General features: G+C 41.6%; 1 protein-coding gene across 9 annotated transcripts in view; it reads right to left on the bottom strand.

Moving 5' to 3' along the window:
• Positions 1–18,084, bottom strand: part of LOC137369084 (fibroblast growth factor receptor 3-like) — a 262,049-nt gene that overhangs the window by 89,913 nt on the left and 154,052 nt on the right. For all 9 annotated transcript variants that reach the window (XM_068029736.1, XM_068029727.1, XM_068029752.1 and 6 more), the window contains one exon: positions 17,944–18,081. In XM_068029736.1, the coding sequence (XP_067885837.1) occupies positions 17,944–18,081 (138 nt within the window). The remainder of the gene's footprint in view (positions 1–17,943; positions 18,082–18,084) is intronic.

Genomic DNA, 18,084 nt, shown 5'->3' with positions numbered 1-18,084 from the left:
TTTATTTATCTGTATTGGGGGTGGTGGTTTATTTAACTGTATTGGGGGTGGTGGTTTATTTATCTGTATTGAGGGTGGTGGTTTATTTATCTGTATTGGGGGTGGTGGTTTATTTAACTGTATTGGGGGTGGTGGTTTATTTATCTGTATTGAGGGTGGTGGTTTATTTAACTGTATTGAGGGTGGTGGTTTATTTAACTGTATTGGGGGTGGTGGTTTATTTATCTGTATTGGGGGTGGTGGTTTATTTATCTGTATTGAGGGTGGTGGTTTATTTAACTGTATTGAGGGTGGTGGTTTATTTATCTGTATTGAGGGTGGTGGTTTATTTAACTGTATTGGGGGTGGTGGTTTATTTATCTGTATTGGGGGTGGTGGTTTATTTATCTGTATTGAGGGTGGTGGTTTATTTAACTGTATTGAGGGTGGTGGTTTATTTATCTGTATTGAGGGTGGTGGTTTATTTAACTGTATTGAGGGTGGTGGTTTATTTATCTGTATTGAGGGTGGTGGTTTATTTAACTATATTGAGGGTGGTGGTTTATTTATCTGTATTGAGGGTGGTGGTTTATTTATCTGTATTGGGGGTGGTGGTTTATTTAACTGTATTGGGGGTGGTGGTTTATTTATCTGTATTGGGGGTGGTGGTTTATTTATCTGTATTGAGGGTGGTGGTTTATTTAACTGTATTGAGGGTGGTGGTTTATTTATCTGTATTGAGGGTGGTGGTTTATTTATCTGTATTGGGGGTGGTGGTTTATTTAACTGTATTGGGGGTGGTGGTTTATTTATCTGTATTGAGGGTGGTGGTTTATTTAACTGTATTGAGGGTGGTGGTTTATTTAACTGTATTGGGGGTGGTGGTTTATTTATCTGTATTGAGGGTGGTGGTTTATTTAACTGTATTGAGGGTGGTGGTTTATTTAACTGCATTGTGGGTGGTGATTTATTTATCTGTATTGGGGGTGGTGGTTTATTTAACTGTATTGAGGGTGGTGGTTTATTTATCTGCATTGAGGGTGGTGGTTTATTTATCTGCATTGGGGGTGGTGGTTTATTTAACTGTATTGAGGGTGGTGGTTTATTTATCTGCATTGAGGGTGGTGGTTTATTTATCTGCATTGGGGGTGGTGGTTTATTTAACTGTATTGAGGGTGGTGGTTTATTTATCTGCATTGGGGGTGGTGGTTTATTTAACTGTATTGGGGGTGGTGGTTTACTTATCTGTATTGGGGGTGGTGGTTTATTTAACTGTATTGAGGGTGGTGGTTTATTTATCTGTATTGGGGGTGGTGATTTATTTATCTGTATTGGGGGTGGTGGTTTACTTATCTGTATTGGGGGTGGTGGTTTATTTAACTGTATTGAGGGTGGTGGTTTATTTAACTGTATTGGGGGTGGTGGTTTATTTATCTGCATTGGGGGTGGTGGTTTATTTAACTGTATTGGGGGTGGTGGTTTATTTAACTGTATTGGGGGTGGTGGTTTATTTATCTGCATTGGGGGTGGTGGTTTATTTATCTGCATTGGGGGTGGTGGTTTATTTAACTGTATTGGGGGTGGTGGTTTATTTAACTGTATTGGGGGTGGTGGTTTATTTATCTGCATTGGGGGTGGTGGTTTATTTAACTGTATTGAGGGTGGTGGTTTATTTAACTGTATTGGGGGTGGTGGTTTATTTATCTGCATTGGGGGTGGTGGTTTATTTAACTGTATTGGGGGTGGTGGTTTATTTATCTGCATTGGGGGTGGTGGTTTATTTATCTGTATTGGGGGTGGTGATTTATTTATCTGCATTGGGGGTGGTGGTTTATTTATCTGTATTGGGGGTGGTGATTTATTTATCTGTATTGGGGGTGGTGGTTTATTTATCTGCATTGGGGGTGGTGGTTTATTTATCTGTATTGAGGGTGGTGGTTTATTTATCTGTATTGGGGGTGGTGATTTATTTATCTGTATTGGGGGTGGTGGTTTATTTATCTGTATTGGGGGTGGTGATTTATTTATCTGTATTGGGGGTGGTGGTTTATTTATCTGTATTGGGGGTGGTGGTTTATTTATCTGTATTGAGGTTGGTGATTTATTTAACTGTATTGAGGGTGGTGATTTATTTATCTGTATTGGGGGTGGTGGTTTATTTATCTGTATTGGGGGTGGTGATTTATTTATCTGTATTGGGGGTGGTGGTTTATTTATCTGTATTGAGGTTGGTGATTTATTTAACTGTATTGAGGGTGGTGATTTATTTAACTGTATTGGGGGTGGTGGTTTATTTATCTGTATTGGGGGTGGTGATTTATTTATCTGTATTGGGGGTGGTGGTTTATTTATCTGTATTGAGGGTGGTGATTTATTTATCTGTATTGGGGGTGGTGGTTTATTTATCTGTATTGGGGGTGGTGATTTATTTATCTGTATTGGGGGTGGTGGTTTATTTATCTGTATTGAGGGTGGTGATTTATTTAACTGTATTGGGGGTGGTGGTTTATTTATCTGTATTGGGGGTGGTGATTTATTTATCTGTATTGGGGGTGGTGGTTTATTTATCTGTATTGAGGGTGGTGATTTATTTATCTGTATTGGGGGTGGTGGTTTATTTAACTGTATTGAGGGTGGTGATTTATTTAACTGTATTGGGGGTGGTGGTTTATTTATCTGTATTGGGGGTGGTGATTTATTTATCTGTATTGGGGGTGGTGGTTTATTTATCTGTATTGAGGGTGGTGATTTATTTATCTGTATTGGGGGTGGTGATTTATTTATCTGTATTGGGGGTGGTGGTTTATTTATCTGCATTGGGGGTGGTGGTTTATTTAACTGTATTGGGGGTGGTGGTTTATTTATCTGCATTGGGGGTGGTGGTTTATTTAACTGTATTGGGGGTGGTGGTTTATTTAACTGTATTGAGGGTGGTGATTTATTTATCTGTATTGGGGGTGGTGGTTTATTTATCTGTATTGAGGGTGGTGATTTATTTATCTGTATTGGGGGTGGTGGTTTATTTATCTGCATTGGGGGTGGTGGTTTATTTAACTGTATTGGGGGTGGTGGTTTATTTATCTGCATTGGGGGTGGTGGTTTATTTAACTGTATTGGGGGTGGTGGTTTATTTAACTGTATTGGGGGTGGTGGTTTATTTATCTGCATTGGGGGTGGTGGTTTATTTATCTGTATTGGGGGTGGTGGTTTATTTATCTGCATTGGGGGTGGTGGTTTATTTAACTGTATTGGGGTGGTGGTTTATTTATCTGCATTGGGGGTGGTGGTTTATTTAACTGTATTGGGGGTGGTGGTTTATTTAACTGTATTGAGGGTGGTGGTTTATTTATCTGCATTGGGGGTGGTGGTTTATTTATCTGTATTGGGGGTGGTGGTTTATTTAACTGTATTGGGGGTGGTGGTTTATTTATCTGCATTGGGGGTGGTGGTTTATTTAACTGTATTGGGGGTGGTGGTTTATTTAACTGTATTGGGGGTGGTGGTTTATTTATCTGTATTGGGGGTGGTGGTTTATTTAACTGTATTGGGGGTGGTGGTTTATTTAACTGTATTGGGGGTGGTGGTTTATTTATCTGTATTGGGGGTGGTGGTTTATTTAACTGTATTGGGGGTGGTGGTTTATTTATCTGCATTGGGGGTGGTGGTTTATTTATCTGTATTGGGGGTGGTGGTTTATTTAACTGTATTGGGGGTGGTGGTTTATTTATCTGCATTGGGGGTGGTGGTTTATTTAACTGTATTGGGGGTGGTGGTTTATTTATCTGCATTGGGGGTGGTGGTTTATTTAACTGTATTGGGGGTGGTGGTTTATTTATCTGCATTGGGGGTGGTGGTTTATTTAACTGTATTGGGGGTGGTGGTTTATTTAACTGTATTGGGGGTGGTGCTTTATTTATCTGCATTGGGGGTGGTGGTTTATTTAACTGTATTGGGGGTGGTGGTTTATTTATCTGCATTGGGGGTGGTGGTTTATTTATCTGTATTGGGGGTGGTGGTTTATTTAACTGTATTGGGGGTGGTGGTTTATTTATCTGCATTGGGGGTGGTGGTATATTTAACTGTATTGGGGGTGGTGGTTTATTTATCTGCATTGGGGGTGGTGGTTTATTTAACTGTATTGGGGGTGGTGGTTTATTTAACTGCATTGTGGGTGGTGGTTTATTTATCTGCATTGGGGGTGGTGGTTTATTTATCTGCATTGGGGGTGGTGGTTTATTTAACTGCATTGGGGGTGGTGGTTTATTTAACTGCATTGTGGGTGGTGGTTTATTTATCTGCATTGGGGGTGGTGGTTTATTTATCTGCATTGGGGGTGGTGGTTTATTTAACTGCATTGTGGGTGGTGGTTTATTTATCTGCATTGGGGGTGGTGGTTTATTTAACTGCATTGTGGGTGGTGATTTATTTATCTGCATTGGGGGTGGTGGTTTATTTATCTGTATTGTGGGTGGTGGTTTATTTAACTGCATTGTGGGTGGTGATTTATTTATCTGCATTGGGGGTGGTGGTTTATTTAACTGCATTGTGGGTGGTGGTTTATTTATCTGCATTGGGGGTGGTGGTTTATTTAACTGCATTGTGGGTGGTGCTTTATTTATCTGCATTGTGGGTGGTGATTTATTTATCTGCATTGGGGGTGGTGGTTTATTTATCTGTATTGTGGGTGGTGGTTTATTTAACTGCATTGTGGGTGGTGATTTATTTATCTGCATTGGGGGTGGTGGTTTATTTAACTGCATTGTGGGTGGTGGTTTATTTATCTGCATTGGGGGTGGTGGTTTATTTATCTGTATTGGGGGTGGTGGTTTATTTAACTGCATTGTGGGTGGTGATTTATTTATCTGCATTGGGGGTGGTGGTTTATTTATCTGTATTGTGGGTGGTGGTTTATTTAACTGCATTGTGGGTGGTGATTTATTTATCTGCATTGGGGGTGGTGGTTTATTTAACTGCATTGTGGGTGGTGGTTTATTTATCTGCATTGGGGGTGGTGGTTTATTTAACTGCATTGTGGGTGGTGGTTTATTTACCTGCATTGGGGGTGGTGGTTTATTTAACTGCATTGTGGGTGGTGATTTATTTATCTGCATTGGGGGTGGTGGTTTATTTATCTGTATTGGGGGTGGTGGTTTATTTAACTGTATTGGGGGTGGTGGTTTATTTATCTGCATTGGGGGTGGTGGTTTATTTATCTGTATTGGGGGTGGTGGTTTATTTATCTGCATTGGGGGTGGTGGTTTATTTATCTGTATTGAGGGTGGTGATTTATTTATCTGTATTGGGGGTGGTGATTTATTTATCTGCATTGGGGGTGGTGGTTTATTTATCTGTATTGGGGGTGGTGGTTTATTTATCTGCATTGGGGGTGGTGGTTTATTTATCTGTATTGAGGGTGGTGATTTATTTATCTGTATTGGGGGTGGTGATTTATTTATCTGTATTGGGGGTGGTGGTTTATTTATCTGTATTGAGGGTGGTGGTTTATTTATCTGTATTGGGGGTGGTGGTTTATTTAACTGTATTGGGGGTGGTGGTTTATTTATCTGTATTGAGGGTGGTGATTTATTTATCTGTATTGGGGGTGGTGGTTTATTTATCTGTATTGAGGGTGGTGGTTTATTTATCTGTATTGGGGGTGGTGGTTTATTTAACTGTATTGGGGGTGGTGGTTTATTTATCTGTATTGGGGGTGGTGATTTATTTATCTGTATTGGGGGTGGTGGTTTATTTATCTGTATTGAGGGTGGTGATTTATTTATCTGTATTGGGGGTGGTGGTTTATTTATCTGTATTGAGGGTGGTGGTTTATTTAACTATATTGGGGGTGGTGGTTTATTTAACTGTATTGAGGGTGGTGGTTTATTTATCTGCATTGGGGGTGGTGGTTTATTTATCTGCATTGGGGGTGGTGGTTTATTTATCTGTATTGGGGGTGGTGGTTTATTTATCTGTATTGAGGGTGGTGGTTTATTTATCTGCATTGGGGGTGGTGGTTTATTTAACTGTATTGAGGGTGGTGGTTTATTTATCTGTATTGGGGGTGGTGGTTTATTTAACTGTATTGAGGGTGGTGGTTTATTTATCTGTATTGAGGGTGGTGGTTTATTTATCTGTATTGGGGGTGGTGGTTTATTTATCTGCATTGGGGGTGGTGGTTTATTTAACTGTATTGAGGGTGGTGGTTTATTTATCTGTATTGGGGGTGGTGGTTTATTTATCTGCATTGGGGGTGGTGGTTTATTTATCTGTATTGGGGGTGGTGGTTTATTTATCTGTATTGAGGGTGGTGGTTTATTTATCTGCATTGGGGGTGGTGGTTTATTTTACTGTATTGAGGGTGGTGGTTTATTTAACTGTATTGGGGGTGGTGGTTTATTTATCTGTATTGAGGGTGGTGGTTTATTTATCTGCATTGGGGGTGGTGGTTTATTTAACTGTATTGGGGGTGGTGGTTTATTTATCTGTATTGGGGGTGGTGGTTTATTTATCTGTATTGAGGGTGGTGGTTTATTTAACTGTATTGGGGGTGGTGATTTATTTAACTGTATTGAGGGTGGTGGTTTATTTAACTGTATTGGGGGTGGTGGTTTATTTAACTGTATTGGGGGTGGTGGTTTATTTATCTGTATTGAGGGTGGTGGTTTATTTAACTGTATTGGGGGTGGTGGTTTATTTATCTGTATTGGGGGTGGTGGTTTATTTATCTGTATTGGGGGTGGTGGTTTATTTAACTGTATTGGGGGTGGTGATTTATTTATCTGTATTGGGGGTGGTGGTTTATTTATCTGTATTGGGGGTGGTGGTTTATTTATCTGTATTGAGGGTGGTGGTTTATTTAACTGTATTGGGGGTGGTGGTTTATTTATCTGTATTGGGGGTGGTGGTTTATTTATCTGTATTGAGGGTGGTGGTTTATTTATCTGCATTGGGGGTGGTGGTTTATTTAACTGTATTGGGGGTGGTGGTTTATTTATCTGTATTGGGGGTGGTGGTTTATTTATCTGTATTGAGGGTGGTGGTTTATTTAACTGTATTGGGGGTGGTGATTTATTTAACTGTATTGAGGGTGGTGGTTTATTTAACTGTATTGGGGGTGGTGGTTTATTTATCTGCATTGGGGGTGGTGGTTTATTTATCTGCATTGGGGGTGGTGGTTTATTTAACTGTATTGAGGGTGGTGGTTTATTTAACTGTATTGGGGGTGGTGGTTTATTTATCTGCATTGTGGGTGGTGGTTTATTTAACTGTATTGAGGGTGGTGGTTTATTTAACTGTATTGGGGGTGGTGGTTTATTTATCTGCATTGGGGGTGGTGGTTTATTTAACTGTATTGAGGGTGGTGGTTTATTTAACTGTATTGGGGGTGGTGGTTTATTTATCTGTATTGGGGGTGGTGGTTTATTTAACTGTATTGAGGGTGGTGGTTTATTTAACTGTATTGGGGGTGGTGGTTTATTTATCTGCATTGGGGGTGGTGGTTTATTTAACTGCATTGGGGGTGGTGGTTTATTTAACTGTATTGGGGGTGGTGGTTTATTTATCTGCATTGGGGGTGGTGGTTTATTTAACTGCATTGTGGGTGGTGGTTTATTTATCTGTATTGGGGGTGGTGGTTTATTTATCTGCATTGGGGGTGGTGGTTTATTTATCTGCATTGGGGGTGGTGGTTTATTTAACTGTATTGGGGGTGGTGATTTATTTATCTGTATTGGGGGTGGTGGTTTATTTATCTGTATTGGGGGTGGTGGTTTATTTAACTGTATTGGGGGTGGTGATTTATTTATCTGTATTGGGGGTGGTGGTTTATTTATCTGTATTGAGGGTGGTGGTTTATTTAACTGTACTGAGGGTGGTGGTTTATTTAACTGTATTGGGGGTGGTGGTTTATTTAACTGTATTGAGGGTGGTGGTTTATTTATCTGTATTGGGGGTGGTGGTTTATTTATCTGCATTGGGGGTGGTGGTTTATTTAACTGTATTGGGGGTGGTGATTTATTTATCTGTATTGGGGGTGGTGGTTTATTTATCTGTATTGGGGGTGGTGGTTTATTTAACTGTATTGGGGGTGGTGATTTATTTATCTGTATTGGGGGTGGTGGTTTATTTATCTGTATTGAGGGTGGTGGTTTATTTAACTGTACTGAGGGTGGTGGTTTATTTATCTGCATTGGGGGTGGTGGTTTATTTATCTGTATTGGGGGTGGTGGTTTATTTATCTGCATTGGGGGTGGTGGTTTATTTAACTGTATTGGGGGTGGTGGTTTATTTATCTGTATTGGGGGTGGTGGTTTATTTAACTGTATTGAGGGTGGTGGTTTATTTATCTGTATTGGGGGTGGTGGTTTATTTAACTGTATTGGGGGTGGTGGTTTATTTTACTGTATTGGGGGTGGTGGTTTATTTAACTGTATTGAGGGTGGTGGTTTATTTAACTGCATTGGGGGTGGTGGTTTATTTATCTGCATTGGGGGTGGTGGTTTATTTATCTGTATTGGGGGTGGTGGTTTATTTATCTGCATTGGGGGTGGTGGTTTATTTAACTGTATTGGGGGTGTTGTTTTATTTATCTGTATTGGGGGTGGTGGTTTATTTATCTGCATTGGGGGTGGTGGTTTATTTAACTGTATTGGGGGTGTTGTTTTATTTAACTGTATTGGGGGTGTTGTTTTATTTATCTGTATTGGGGGTGGTGGTTTATTTATCTGCATTGGGGGTGGTGGTTTATTTAACTGTATTGAGGGTGGTGGTTTATTTATCTGTATTGAGGGTGGTGGTTTATTTAACTGTATTGAGGGTGGTGGTTTATTTAACTGTATTGGGGGTGGTGGTTTATTTAACTGTATTGGGGGTGGTGGTTTATTTATCTGCATTGGGGGTGGTGGTTTATTTATCTGCATTGGGGGTGGTGGTTTATTTAACTGTATTGGGGGTGGTGGTTTATTTATCTGTATTGGGGGTGGTGGTTTATTTAACTGTATTGGGGGTGGTGGTTTATTTATCTGTATTGGGGGTGGTGGTTTATTTAACTGTATTGGGGGTGGTGGTTTATTTATCTGTATTGGGGGTGGTGGTTTATTTAACTGTATTGGGGGTGGTGGTTTATTTAACTGTATTGGGGGTGGTGGTTTATTTATCTGCATTGGGGGTGGTGGTTTATTTATCTGCATTGGGGGTGGTGGTTTATTTAACTGTATTGGGGGTGGTGGTTTATTTAACTGTATTGGGGGTGGTGGTTTATTTATCTGTATTGAGGGTGGTGGTTTATTTAACTGTATTGAGGGTGGTGGTTTATTTAACTGTATTGGGGGTGGTGGTTTATTTAACTGTATTGGGGGTGGTGGTTTATTTATCTGTATTGGGGGTGGTGGTTTATTTATCTGCATTGGGGGTGGTGGTTTATTTATCTGCATTGGGGGTGGTGGTTTATTTAACTGTATTGAGGGTGGTGGTTTATTTATCTGTATTGAGGGTGGTGGTTTATTTAACTGTATTGAGGGTGGTGGTTTATTTAACTGTATTGGGGGTGGTGGTTTATTTAACTGTATTGGGGGTGGTGGTTTATTTATCTGTATTGGGGGTGGTGGTTTATTTATCTGCATTGGGGGTGGTGGTTTATTTATCTGCATTGGGGGTGGTGGTTTATTTATCTGCATTGGGGGTGGTGGTTTATTTATCTGTATTGGGGGTGGTGGTTTATTTATCTGTATTGGGGGTGGTGGTTTATTTAACTGTATTGGGGGTGGTGGTTTATTGATCTGTATTGGGGGTGGTGGTTTATTTATCTGCATTGGGGGTGGTGGTTTATTTAACTGTATTGGGGGTGGTGGTTTATTGATCTGTATTGGGGGTGGTGGTTTATTTATCTGCATTGGGGGTGGTGGTTTATTTATCTGTATTGGGGGTGGTGGTTTATTTAACTGTATTGGGGGTGGTGGTTTATTTATCTGTATTGGGGGTGGTGGTTTATTTAACTGTGTTGGGGGTGGTGGTTTATTTATCTGTATTGGGGGTGGTGGTTTATTTAACTGTGTTGGGGGTGGTGGTTTATTTATCTGTATTGGGGGTGGTGGTTTATTTAACTGTATTGGGGGTGGTGGTTTATTGATCTGTATTGGGGGTGGTGGTTTATTTATCTGTATTGGGGGTGGTGGTTTATTTATCTGCATTGGGGGTGGTGGTTTATTTAACTGTATTGGGGGTGGTGGTTTATTTATCTGTATTGGGGGTGGTGGTTTATTTAACTGTATTGGGGGTGGTGGTTTATTTAACTGTATTGGGGGTGGTGGTTTATTTATCTGTATTGTGGGTGGTGGTTTATTTAACTGTATTGAGGGTGGTGGTTTATTTAACTGTATTGGGGGTGGTGGTTTATTTAACTGTATTGGGGGTGGTGGTTTATTTATCTGTATTGAGGGTGGTGGTTTATTTAACTGTATTGGGGGTGGTGGTTTATTTAACTGTATTGAGGGTGGTGGTTTATTTATCTGCATTGAGGGTGGTGGTTTATTTAACTGTATTGGGGGTGGTGGTTTATTTAACTGTATTGGGGGTGGTGGTTTATTTATCTGTATTGAGGGTGGTGGTTTATTTATCTGTATTGGGGGTGGTGGTTTATTTAACTGTATTGGGGGTGGTGGTTTATTTATCTGTATTGAGGGTGGTGGTTTATTTATCTGTATTGGGGGTGGTGGTTTATTTATCTGTATTGGGGGTGGTGATTTATTTAACTGTATTGGGGGTGGTGGTTTATTTATCTGTATTGGGGGTGGTGGTTTATTTATCTGCATTGGGGGTGGTGGTTTATTTATCTGTATTGGGGGTGGTGGTTTATTTATCTGCATTGGGGGTGGTGGTTTATTTATCTGTATTGGGGGTGGTGGTTTATTTAACTGTATTGGGGGTGGTGGTTTATTTATCTGTAGGGGGTGGTGGTTTATTTAACTGTATTGAGGGTGGTGGTTTATTTAACTGCATTGGGGGTGGTGGTTTATTTATCTGTATTGAGGGTGGTGGTTTATTTAACTGTATTGGGGGTGGTGGTTTATTTAACTGTATTGGGGGTGGTGGTTTATTTATCTGTATTGGGGGTGGTGGTTTATTTATCTGTATTGGGGGTGGTGGTTTATTTAACTGTATTGGGGGTGGTGGTTTATTTATCTGTATTGGGGGTGGTGGTTTATTTATCTGTATTGGGGGTGGTGGTTTATTTAACTGTCTTGGGGGTGGTGGTTTATTTATCTGTATTGAGGGTGGTGGTTTATTTAACTGTATTGGGGGTGGTGGTTTATTTATCTGCATTGGGGGTGGTGGTTTATTTATCTGTATTGGGGGTGGTGGTTTATTTATCTGCATTGGGGGTGGTGGTTTATTTATCTGTATTGGGGGTGGTGGTTTATTTATCTGCATTGGGGGTGGTGGTTTATTTATCTGTATTGGGGGTGGTGGTTTATTTAACTGTATTGGGGGTGGTGGTTTATTTATCTGTATTGGGGGTGGTGGTTTATTTAACTGTATTGGGGGTGGTGGTTTATTTATCTGTATTGGGGGTGGTGGTTTATTTATCTGTATTGGGGGTGGTGGTTTATTTAACTGTCTTGGGGGTGGTGGTTTATTTATCTGTATTGAGGGTGGTGGTTTATTTAACTGTATTGGGGGTGGTGGTTTATTTATCTGCATTGGGGGTGGTGGTTTATTTATCTGTATTGGGGGTGGTGGTTTATTTATCTGCATTGGGGGTGGTGGTTTATTTATCTGTATTGGGGGTGGTGGTTTATTTATCTGCATTGGGGGTGGTGGTTTATTTATCTGTATTGGGGGTGGTGGTTTATTTAACTGTATTGGGGGTGGTGGTTTATTTATCTGTATAGAGGGTGGTGGTTTATTTATCTGTATTGGGGGTGGTGGTTTATTTAACTGTATTGGGGGTGGTGGTTTATTTATCTGTATAGAGGGTGGTGGTTTATTTAACTGTATTGAGGGTGGTGGTTTATTTATCTGCATTGGGGGTGGTGGTTTATTTATCTGTATTGGGGGTGGTGGTTTATTTAACTGTATTGGGGGTGGTGGTTTATTTATCTGTATAGAGGGTGGTGGTTTATTTAACTGTATTGGGGGTGGTGGTTTATTTATCTGTATAGAGGGTGGTGGTTTATTTAACTGTATTGGGGGTGGTGGTTTATTGATCTGTATTGGGGGTGGTGGTTTATTTATCTGTATTGGGGGTGGTGGTTTATTTATCTGTATTGAGGGTGGTGGTTTATTTATCTGTATTGGGGGTGGTGGTTTATTTAACTGTATTGGGGGTGGTGGTTTATTGATCTGTATTGGGGGTGGTGGTTTATTTATCTGTATTGGGGGTGCTGGTTTATTTAACTGTATTGGGGGTGGTGGTTTATTTAACTGTATTGGGGGTGGTGGTTTATTGATCTGTATTGGGGGTGGTGGTTTATTTATCTGTATTGGGGGTGGTGGTTTATTTAACTGTATTGGGGGTGGTGGTTTATTTAACTGTATTGGGGGTGGTGGTTTATTTATCTGTATTGGGGGTGGTGGTTTATTTATCTGTATTGGGGGTGGTGGTTTATTTAACTGTATTGGGGGTGGTGGTTTATTGATCTGTATTGGGGGTGGTGGTTTATTGATCTGTATTGGGGGTGGTGGTTTATTTATCTGTATTGGGGGTGGTGGTTTATTTAACTGTATTGGGGGTGGTGGTTTATTTAACTGTATTGGGGGTGGTGGTTTATTGATCTGTATTGGGGGTGGTGGTTTATTTATCTGTATTGGGGGTGGTGGTTTATTTAACTGTATTGGGGGTGGTGGTTTATTTAACTGTATTGGGGGTGGTGGTTTATTTATCTGTATTGGGGGTGGTGGTTTATTTATCTGTATTGGGGGTGGTGGTTTATTTAACTGTATTGGGGGTGGTGGTTTATTGATCTGTATTGGGGGTGGTGGTTTATTTATCTGTATTGGGGGTGGTGGTTTATTTAACTGTATTGGGGGTGGTGGTTTATTGATCTGTATTGGGGGTGGTGGTTTATTTATCTGTATTGGGGGTGGTGGTTTATTTATCTGTATTGGGGGTGGTGGTTTATTTAACTGTATTGGGGGTGGTGGTTTATTGATCTGTATTGGGGGTGGTGGTTTATTTATCTGTATTGGGGGTGGTGGTTTATTTATCTGTATTGGGGGTGGTGGTTTATTTAACTGTATTGGGGGTGGTGGTTTATTTAACTGTATTGGGGGTGGTGGTTTATTTATCTGTATTGGGGGTGGTGGTTTATTTAACTGTATTGGGGGTGGTGGTTTATTTAACTGTATTGGGGGTGGTGGTTTATTTATCTGTATTGGGGGTGGTGGTTTATTTATCTGTATTGGGGGTGGTGGTTTATTTAACTGTATTGGGGGTGGTGGTTTATTTAACTGTATTGGGGGTGGTGGTTTATTGATCTGTATTGGGGGTGGTGGTTTATTGATCTGTATTGGGGGTGGTGGTTTATTTATCTGTATTGGGGGTGGTGGTTTATTTAACTGTATTGGGGGTGGTGGTTTATTGATCTGTATTGGGGGTGGTGGTTTATTTATCTGTATTGGGGGTGGTGGTTTATTTAACTGTATTGGGGGTGGTGGTTTATTTAACTGTATTGGGGGTGGTGGTTTATTTATCTGTATTGGGGGTGGTGGTTTATTTATCTGTATTGGGGGTGGTGGTTTATTTAACTGTATTGGGGGTGGTGGTTTATTGATCTGTATTGGGGGTGGTGGTTTATTTATCTGTATTGGGGGTGGTGGTTTATTTAACTGTATTGGGGGTGGTGGTTTATTGATCTGTATTGGGGGTGGTGGTTTATTTATCTGTATTGGGGGTGGTGGTTTATTTATCTGTATTGGGGGTGGTGGTTTATTTAACTGTATTGGGGGTGGTGGTTTATTGATCTGTATTGGGGGTGGTGGTTTATTTATCTGTATTGGGGGTGGTGGTTTATTTATCTGTATTGGGGGTGGTGGTTTATTTAACTGTATTGGGGGTGGTGGTTTATTTAACTGTATTGGGGGTGGTGGTTTATTTATCTGTATTGGGGGTGGTGGTTTATTTATCTGTATTGGGGGTGGTGGTTTATTTAACTGTATTGAGGGTGGTGGTTTATTTAACTGCATTGTGGGTGGTGGTTTATTTATCTGTATTGAGGGTGGTGGTTTATTTAACTGCATTGTGGGTGGTGGTTTATTTAACTGCATTGGGGGTGGTGGTTTATTTAACTGTATTGAGGGTGGTGGTTTATTTATCTGTATTGGGGGTGGTGGTTTATTTATCTGTATTGGGGGTGGTGGTTTATTTAACTGTATTGGGGGTGGTGGTTTATTTATCTGTATTGGGGGTGGTGGTTCATTTATCTGTATTGGGGGTGGTGGTTTATTTAACTGTATTGAGGGTGGTGGTTTATTTATCTGTATTGGGGGTGGTGGTTTATTTAACTGTATTGGGGGTGGTGGTTTATTTATCTGTATTGGGGGTGGTGGTTTATTTAACTGTATTGGGGGTGGTGGTTTATTTATCTGCATTGGGGGTGGTGGTTCATTTATCTGCATTGGGGGTGGTGGTTTATTTATCTGTATTGGGGGTGGTAGTTTATTTATCTGTATTGGGGGTGGTGGTTTATTTAACTGTATTGAGGGTGGTGGTTTATTTATCTGCATTGGGGGTGGTGGTTTATTTAACTGTATTGAGGGTGGTGGTTTATTTATCTGCATTGGGGGTGGTGGTTTATTTAACTGTATTGAGGGTGGTGGTTTATTTATCTGTATTGAGGGTGGTGGTTTATTTATCTGTATTGGGGGTGGTGGTTTATTTATCTGTATTGAGGGTGGTGGTTTATTTAACTGCATTGTGGGTGGTGGTTTATTTAACTGTATTGAGGGTGGTGGTTTATTTATCTGTATTGAGGGTGGTGGTTTATTTATCTGCATTGGGGGTGGTGGTTTATTTAACTGCATTGTGGGTGGTGGTTTATTTATCTGTATTGAGGGTGGTGGTTTATTTAACTGCATTGGGGGTGGTGGTTTATTTAACTGTATTGAGGGTGGTGGTTTATTTATCTGCATTGGGGGTGGTGGTTTATTTATCTGCATTGGGGGTGGTGGTTTATTTAACTGTATTGGGGGTGGTGGTTTATTTATCTGTATTGTGGGTGGTGGTTTATTTATCTGTATTGGGGGTGGTGGTTTATTTAACTGTATTGAGGGTGGTGGTTTATTTATCTGCATTGGGGGTGGTGGTTTATTTATCTGTATTGGGGGTGGTGGTTTATTTAACTGTATTGAGGGTGGTGGTTTATTTATCTGTATTGGGGGTGGTGGTTTATTTATCTGTATTGGGGGTGGTGGTTTATTTAACTGTATTGAGGGTGGTGTTTTATTTATCTGTATTGGGGGTGGTGGTTTATTTATCTGTATTGGGGGTGGTGGTTTATTTAACTGTATTGGGGGTGGTGGTTTATTTATCTGTATTGGGGGTGGTGGTTTATTTAACTGTATTGAGGGTGGTGGTTTATTTATCTGTATTGAGGGTGGTGGTTTATTTATGTGTATTGGGGGTGGTGGTTTATTTTACTGTATTGAGGGTGGTGGTTTATTTAACTGTATTGGGGGTGGTGGTTTATTTATCTGTATTGGGGGTGGTGGTTTATTTAACTGTATTGAGGGTGGTGGTTTATTTATCTGTATTGGGGGTGGTGGTTTATTTATCTGTATTGGGGGTGGTGGTTTATTTATCTGTATTGGGGGTGGTGATTTATTTATCTGTATTGGGGGTGGTGGTTTATTTTACTGTATTGAGGGTGGTGGTTTATTTAACTGTATTGGGGGTGGTGGTTTATTTATCTGTATTGGGGGTGGTGGTTTATTTAACTGTATTGAGGGTGGTGGTTTATTTAACTGTAGTGGGGGGTGCTGGGTTTGTTTAACTGTTGTGGGGGTTGGGCGTTTGTTTAACTGTAGTGGGGGTGGAGGGTTTATTTAACTGTAGTGGGGGTGGGGGTTTATTTAACCGCAGTGGGGCTGTGGGGTTTATTTAAGTGTTCTGGGGGTGGGGGGCTTACTTAACTTTAGTGGGGTGGGAGGTTTATTTAATTTAGTGAGGGGGGATTTATTTAACTGCGGTGGGGGTGGGGGGTTTATTTCACTGTAGTGGAGGTGGTTGTTTATTTACCTGCAGTGGGGGTGGGGGGTTTATTTAACTGTAGTGGGGGGTGGGGATTTATTTAACTGTCGTGGGGGTGGGGTGTTTATTTCACTGTAGTGGGAGATGGGGGGATTATGTAACTGTAGTGGGGGTTGGGGCTGTACTTAACTGTTGTGGGGGTGGTGTTTTATTTTAAACTGTAGTGAGGGGTGGGGGGTTTATTTAACTGTAATGGGGGGGGGGGTTGGGGGATTATTTAACTGTAGTGTGGGGTGGGTGGTTTATTTAACTGTCGTGGGGGGGGAGGTGATTTAACTGTAGTGGGGAAGTTGGGGGTTTCTTTAACTGTAGTGGGGGGTGGGGTGTTTATTTAACTGTAGTGGGAGGTGGGGCTGTATTTACCTGTGGTGGTGGTGGGGTGTTTATTTAACTGTAGTGGGGGGTGGGGCTGTATTTAACTGTAGTGGGGGTGGGGTGTTTCTTTAACTGTAGTGGGGGGTGGGGTGTTTATTTATCTGTAGTGGGGGGTGGGGCTGTATTTAACTGTAGTGGGGGTGGGGTGTTTATTTAACTGTAGTGGGGGGTGGGGCTGTATTTAACTGTAGTGGGGGGTGGGGTGTTTATTTAACTGTAGTGGGGGGTGGGGCTGTATTTAACTGTAGTGGGGAAGGGGCTGTATTTTACTGTAGTGGGGGTGGGGTGTTTATTTAACTGTATTGAGGGGTGAGGCTGTATTTAACTGTAGTGGGTGTGGGGAGTTTACTGCAGTGGGGGGGTTGGGGGTTTATGTCTGTGTGGTTGGGGTTTAGGTCATTTCTCTGCTATTTGGCTGGGGAGGATATTTAACTGGAGCTCAGTCTGAGCAGCAGCAACTCCTGCCAGTAACACAGAAGGTGATCTCCCACCTTTGCAGCCATTCAGGGAGTTATGTGCTATATATTGTGGTCCCGTGCGGGACCCGCGCTGCTGTGATTCAGTGGCGGGTGGCCAACCCCCCAATCACGTGGCTAGAGCGGCATTGGTGCACCTTTCACAGCGTCACCGGAGTGGAAGCAGGTGCTGGCACCATTTTTAAAAGCCTGCCAGCCCTGTGGACCGTTCAACAAAGTGCAGAGTTCATTCCTGCCCCCATACACAAAGTGTATGCACAAACCCTAACCCGCCCCCCCCCCCCCCACCCATCGCAGTGCAGAGTTGACCCCTTCCTCACCTTGGTGGCGCTAGCTTTCCCCACACGGAAAGTGAAGGCTTGTGAATGCTGGTCCTCGCGCTGAGGATTGGGAACTGAAGGTCAAGATCGCTGCGGTTTATGTTTTAATTGATTGCTAATGTGTTATATAAATATGCTCATTAAATACGTTAAGTATAAGGAGGGGCTGCCTTGGAGCTTCTCCGTTGCCGGGAAGATCGGGGCCGACAATCCCAGCGTCAGGATCCGTGGCGGCTGCTGCCGCTCCGACTTTCTGCGCCCCTCCCTCTCTGCCGCCCCCCCCCCCCCCCACCACCACAGAACCCACGTCAGGCTGGGAACAAAATCCAGTCCTATGTGTGGTGCAGAAAGGAAGAGGAAATCCTGACAAATGCGGAAAGACATTACCAAGTAATTATGAAGAGAAAGAAATGAAAACAATTGAATTTAACCCCAAGTGAAAGATGCCATTAGATACTCTGACATTCTCTTGGAAAGTGTCAAGCTAAATTGTGTCATATTGAACTAGTAATTTAGTGAAGCTGGATCGTAATGATGGGGTATTGCTTACAGCTCATGGTTGCAATTTGCTGGCTTATCCATTCGATGGCCTTCTTTCAGCAGTTTGAAGAGCTCCTCTACTGGGATTCCAGGGTAGGGCGATCCTCCCAGTGTAAAGATCTCCCACAACAGGACTCCATACGACCAGCTG

Source organism: Heterodontus francisci, chromosome 1 (assembly GCF_036365525.1).
Source record: "Heterodontus francisci isolate sHetFra1 chromosome 1, sHetFra1.hap1, whole genome shotgun sequence".
Taxonomy (NCBI): domain Eukaryota; kingdom Metazoa; phylum Chordata; class Chondrichthyes; order Heterodontiformes; family Heterodontidae; genus Heterodontus; species Heterodontus francisci.
Note: the sequence above shows the minus strand (reverse complement) of the source record. Positions and strands in the feature narration are given on the sequence as shown.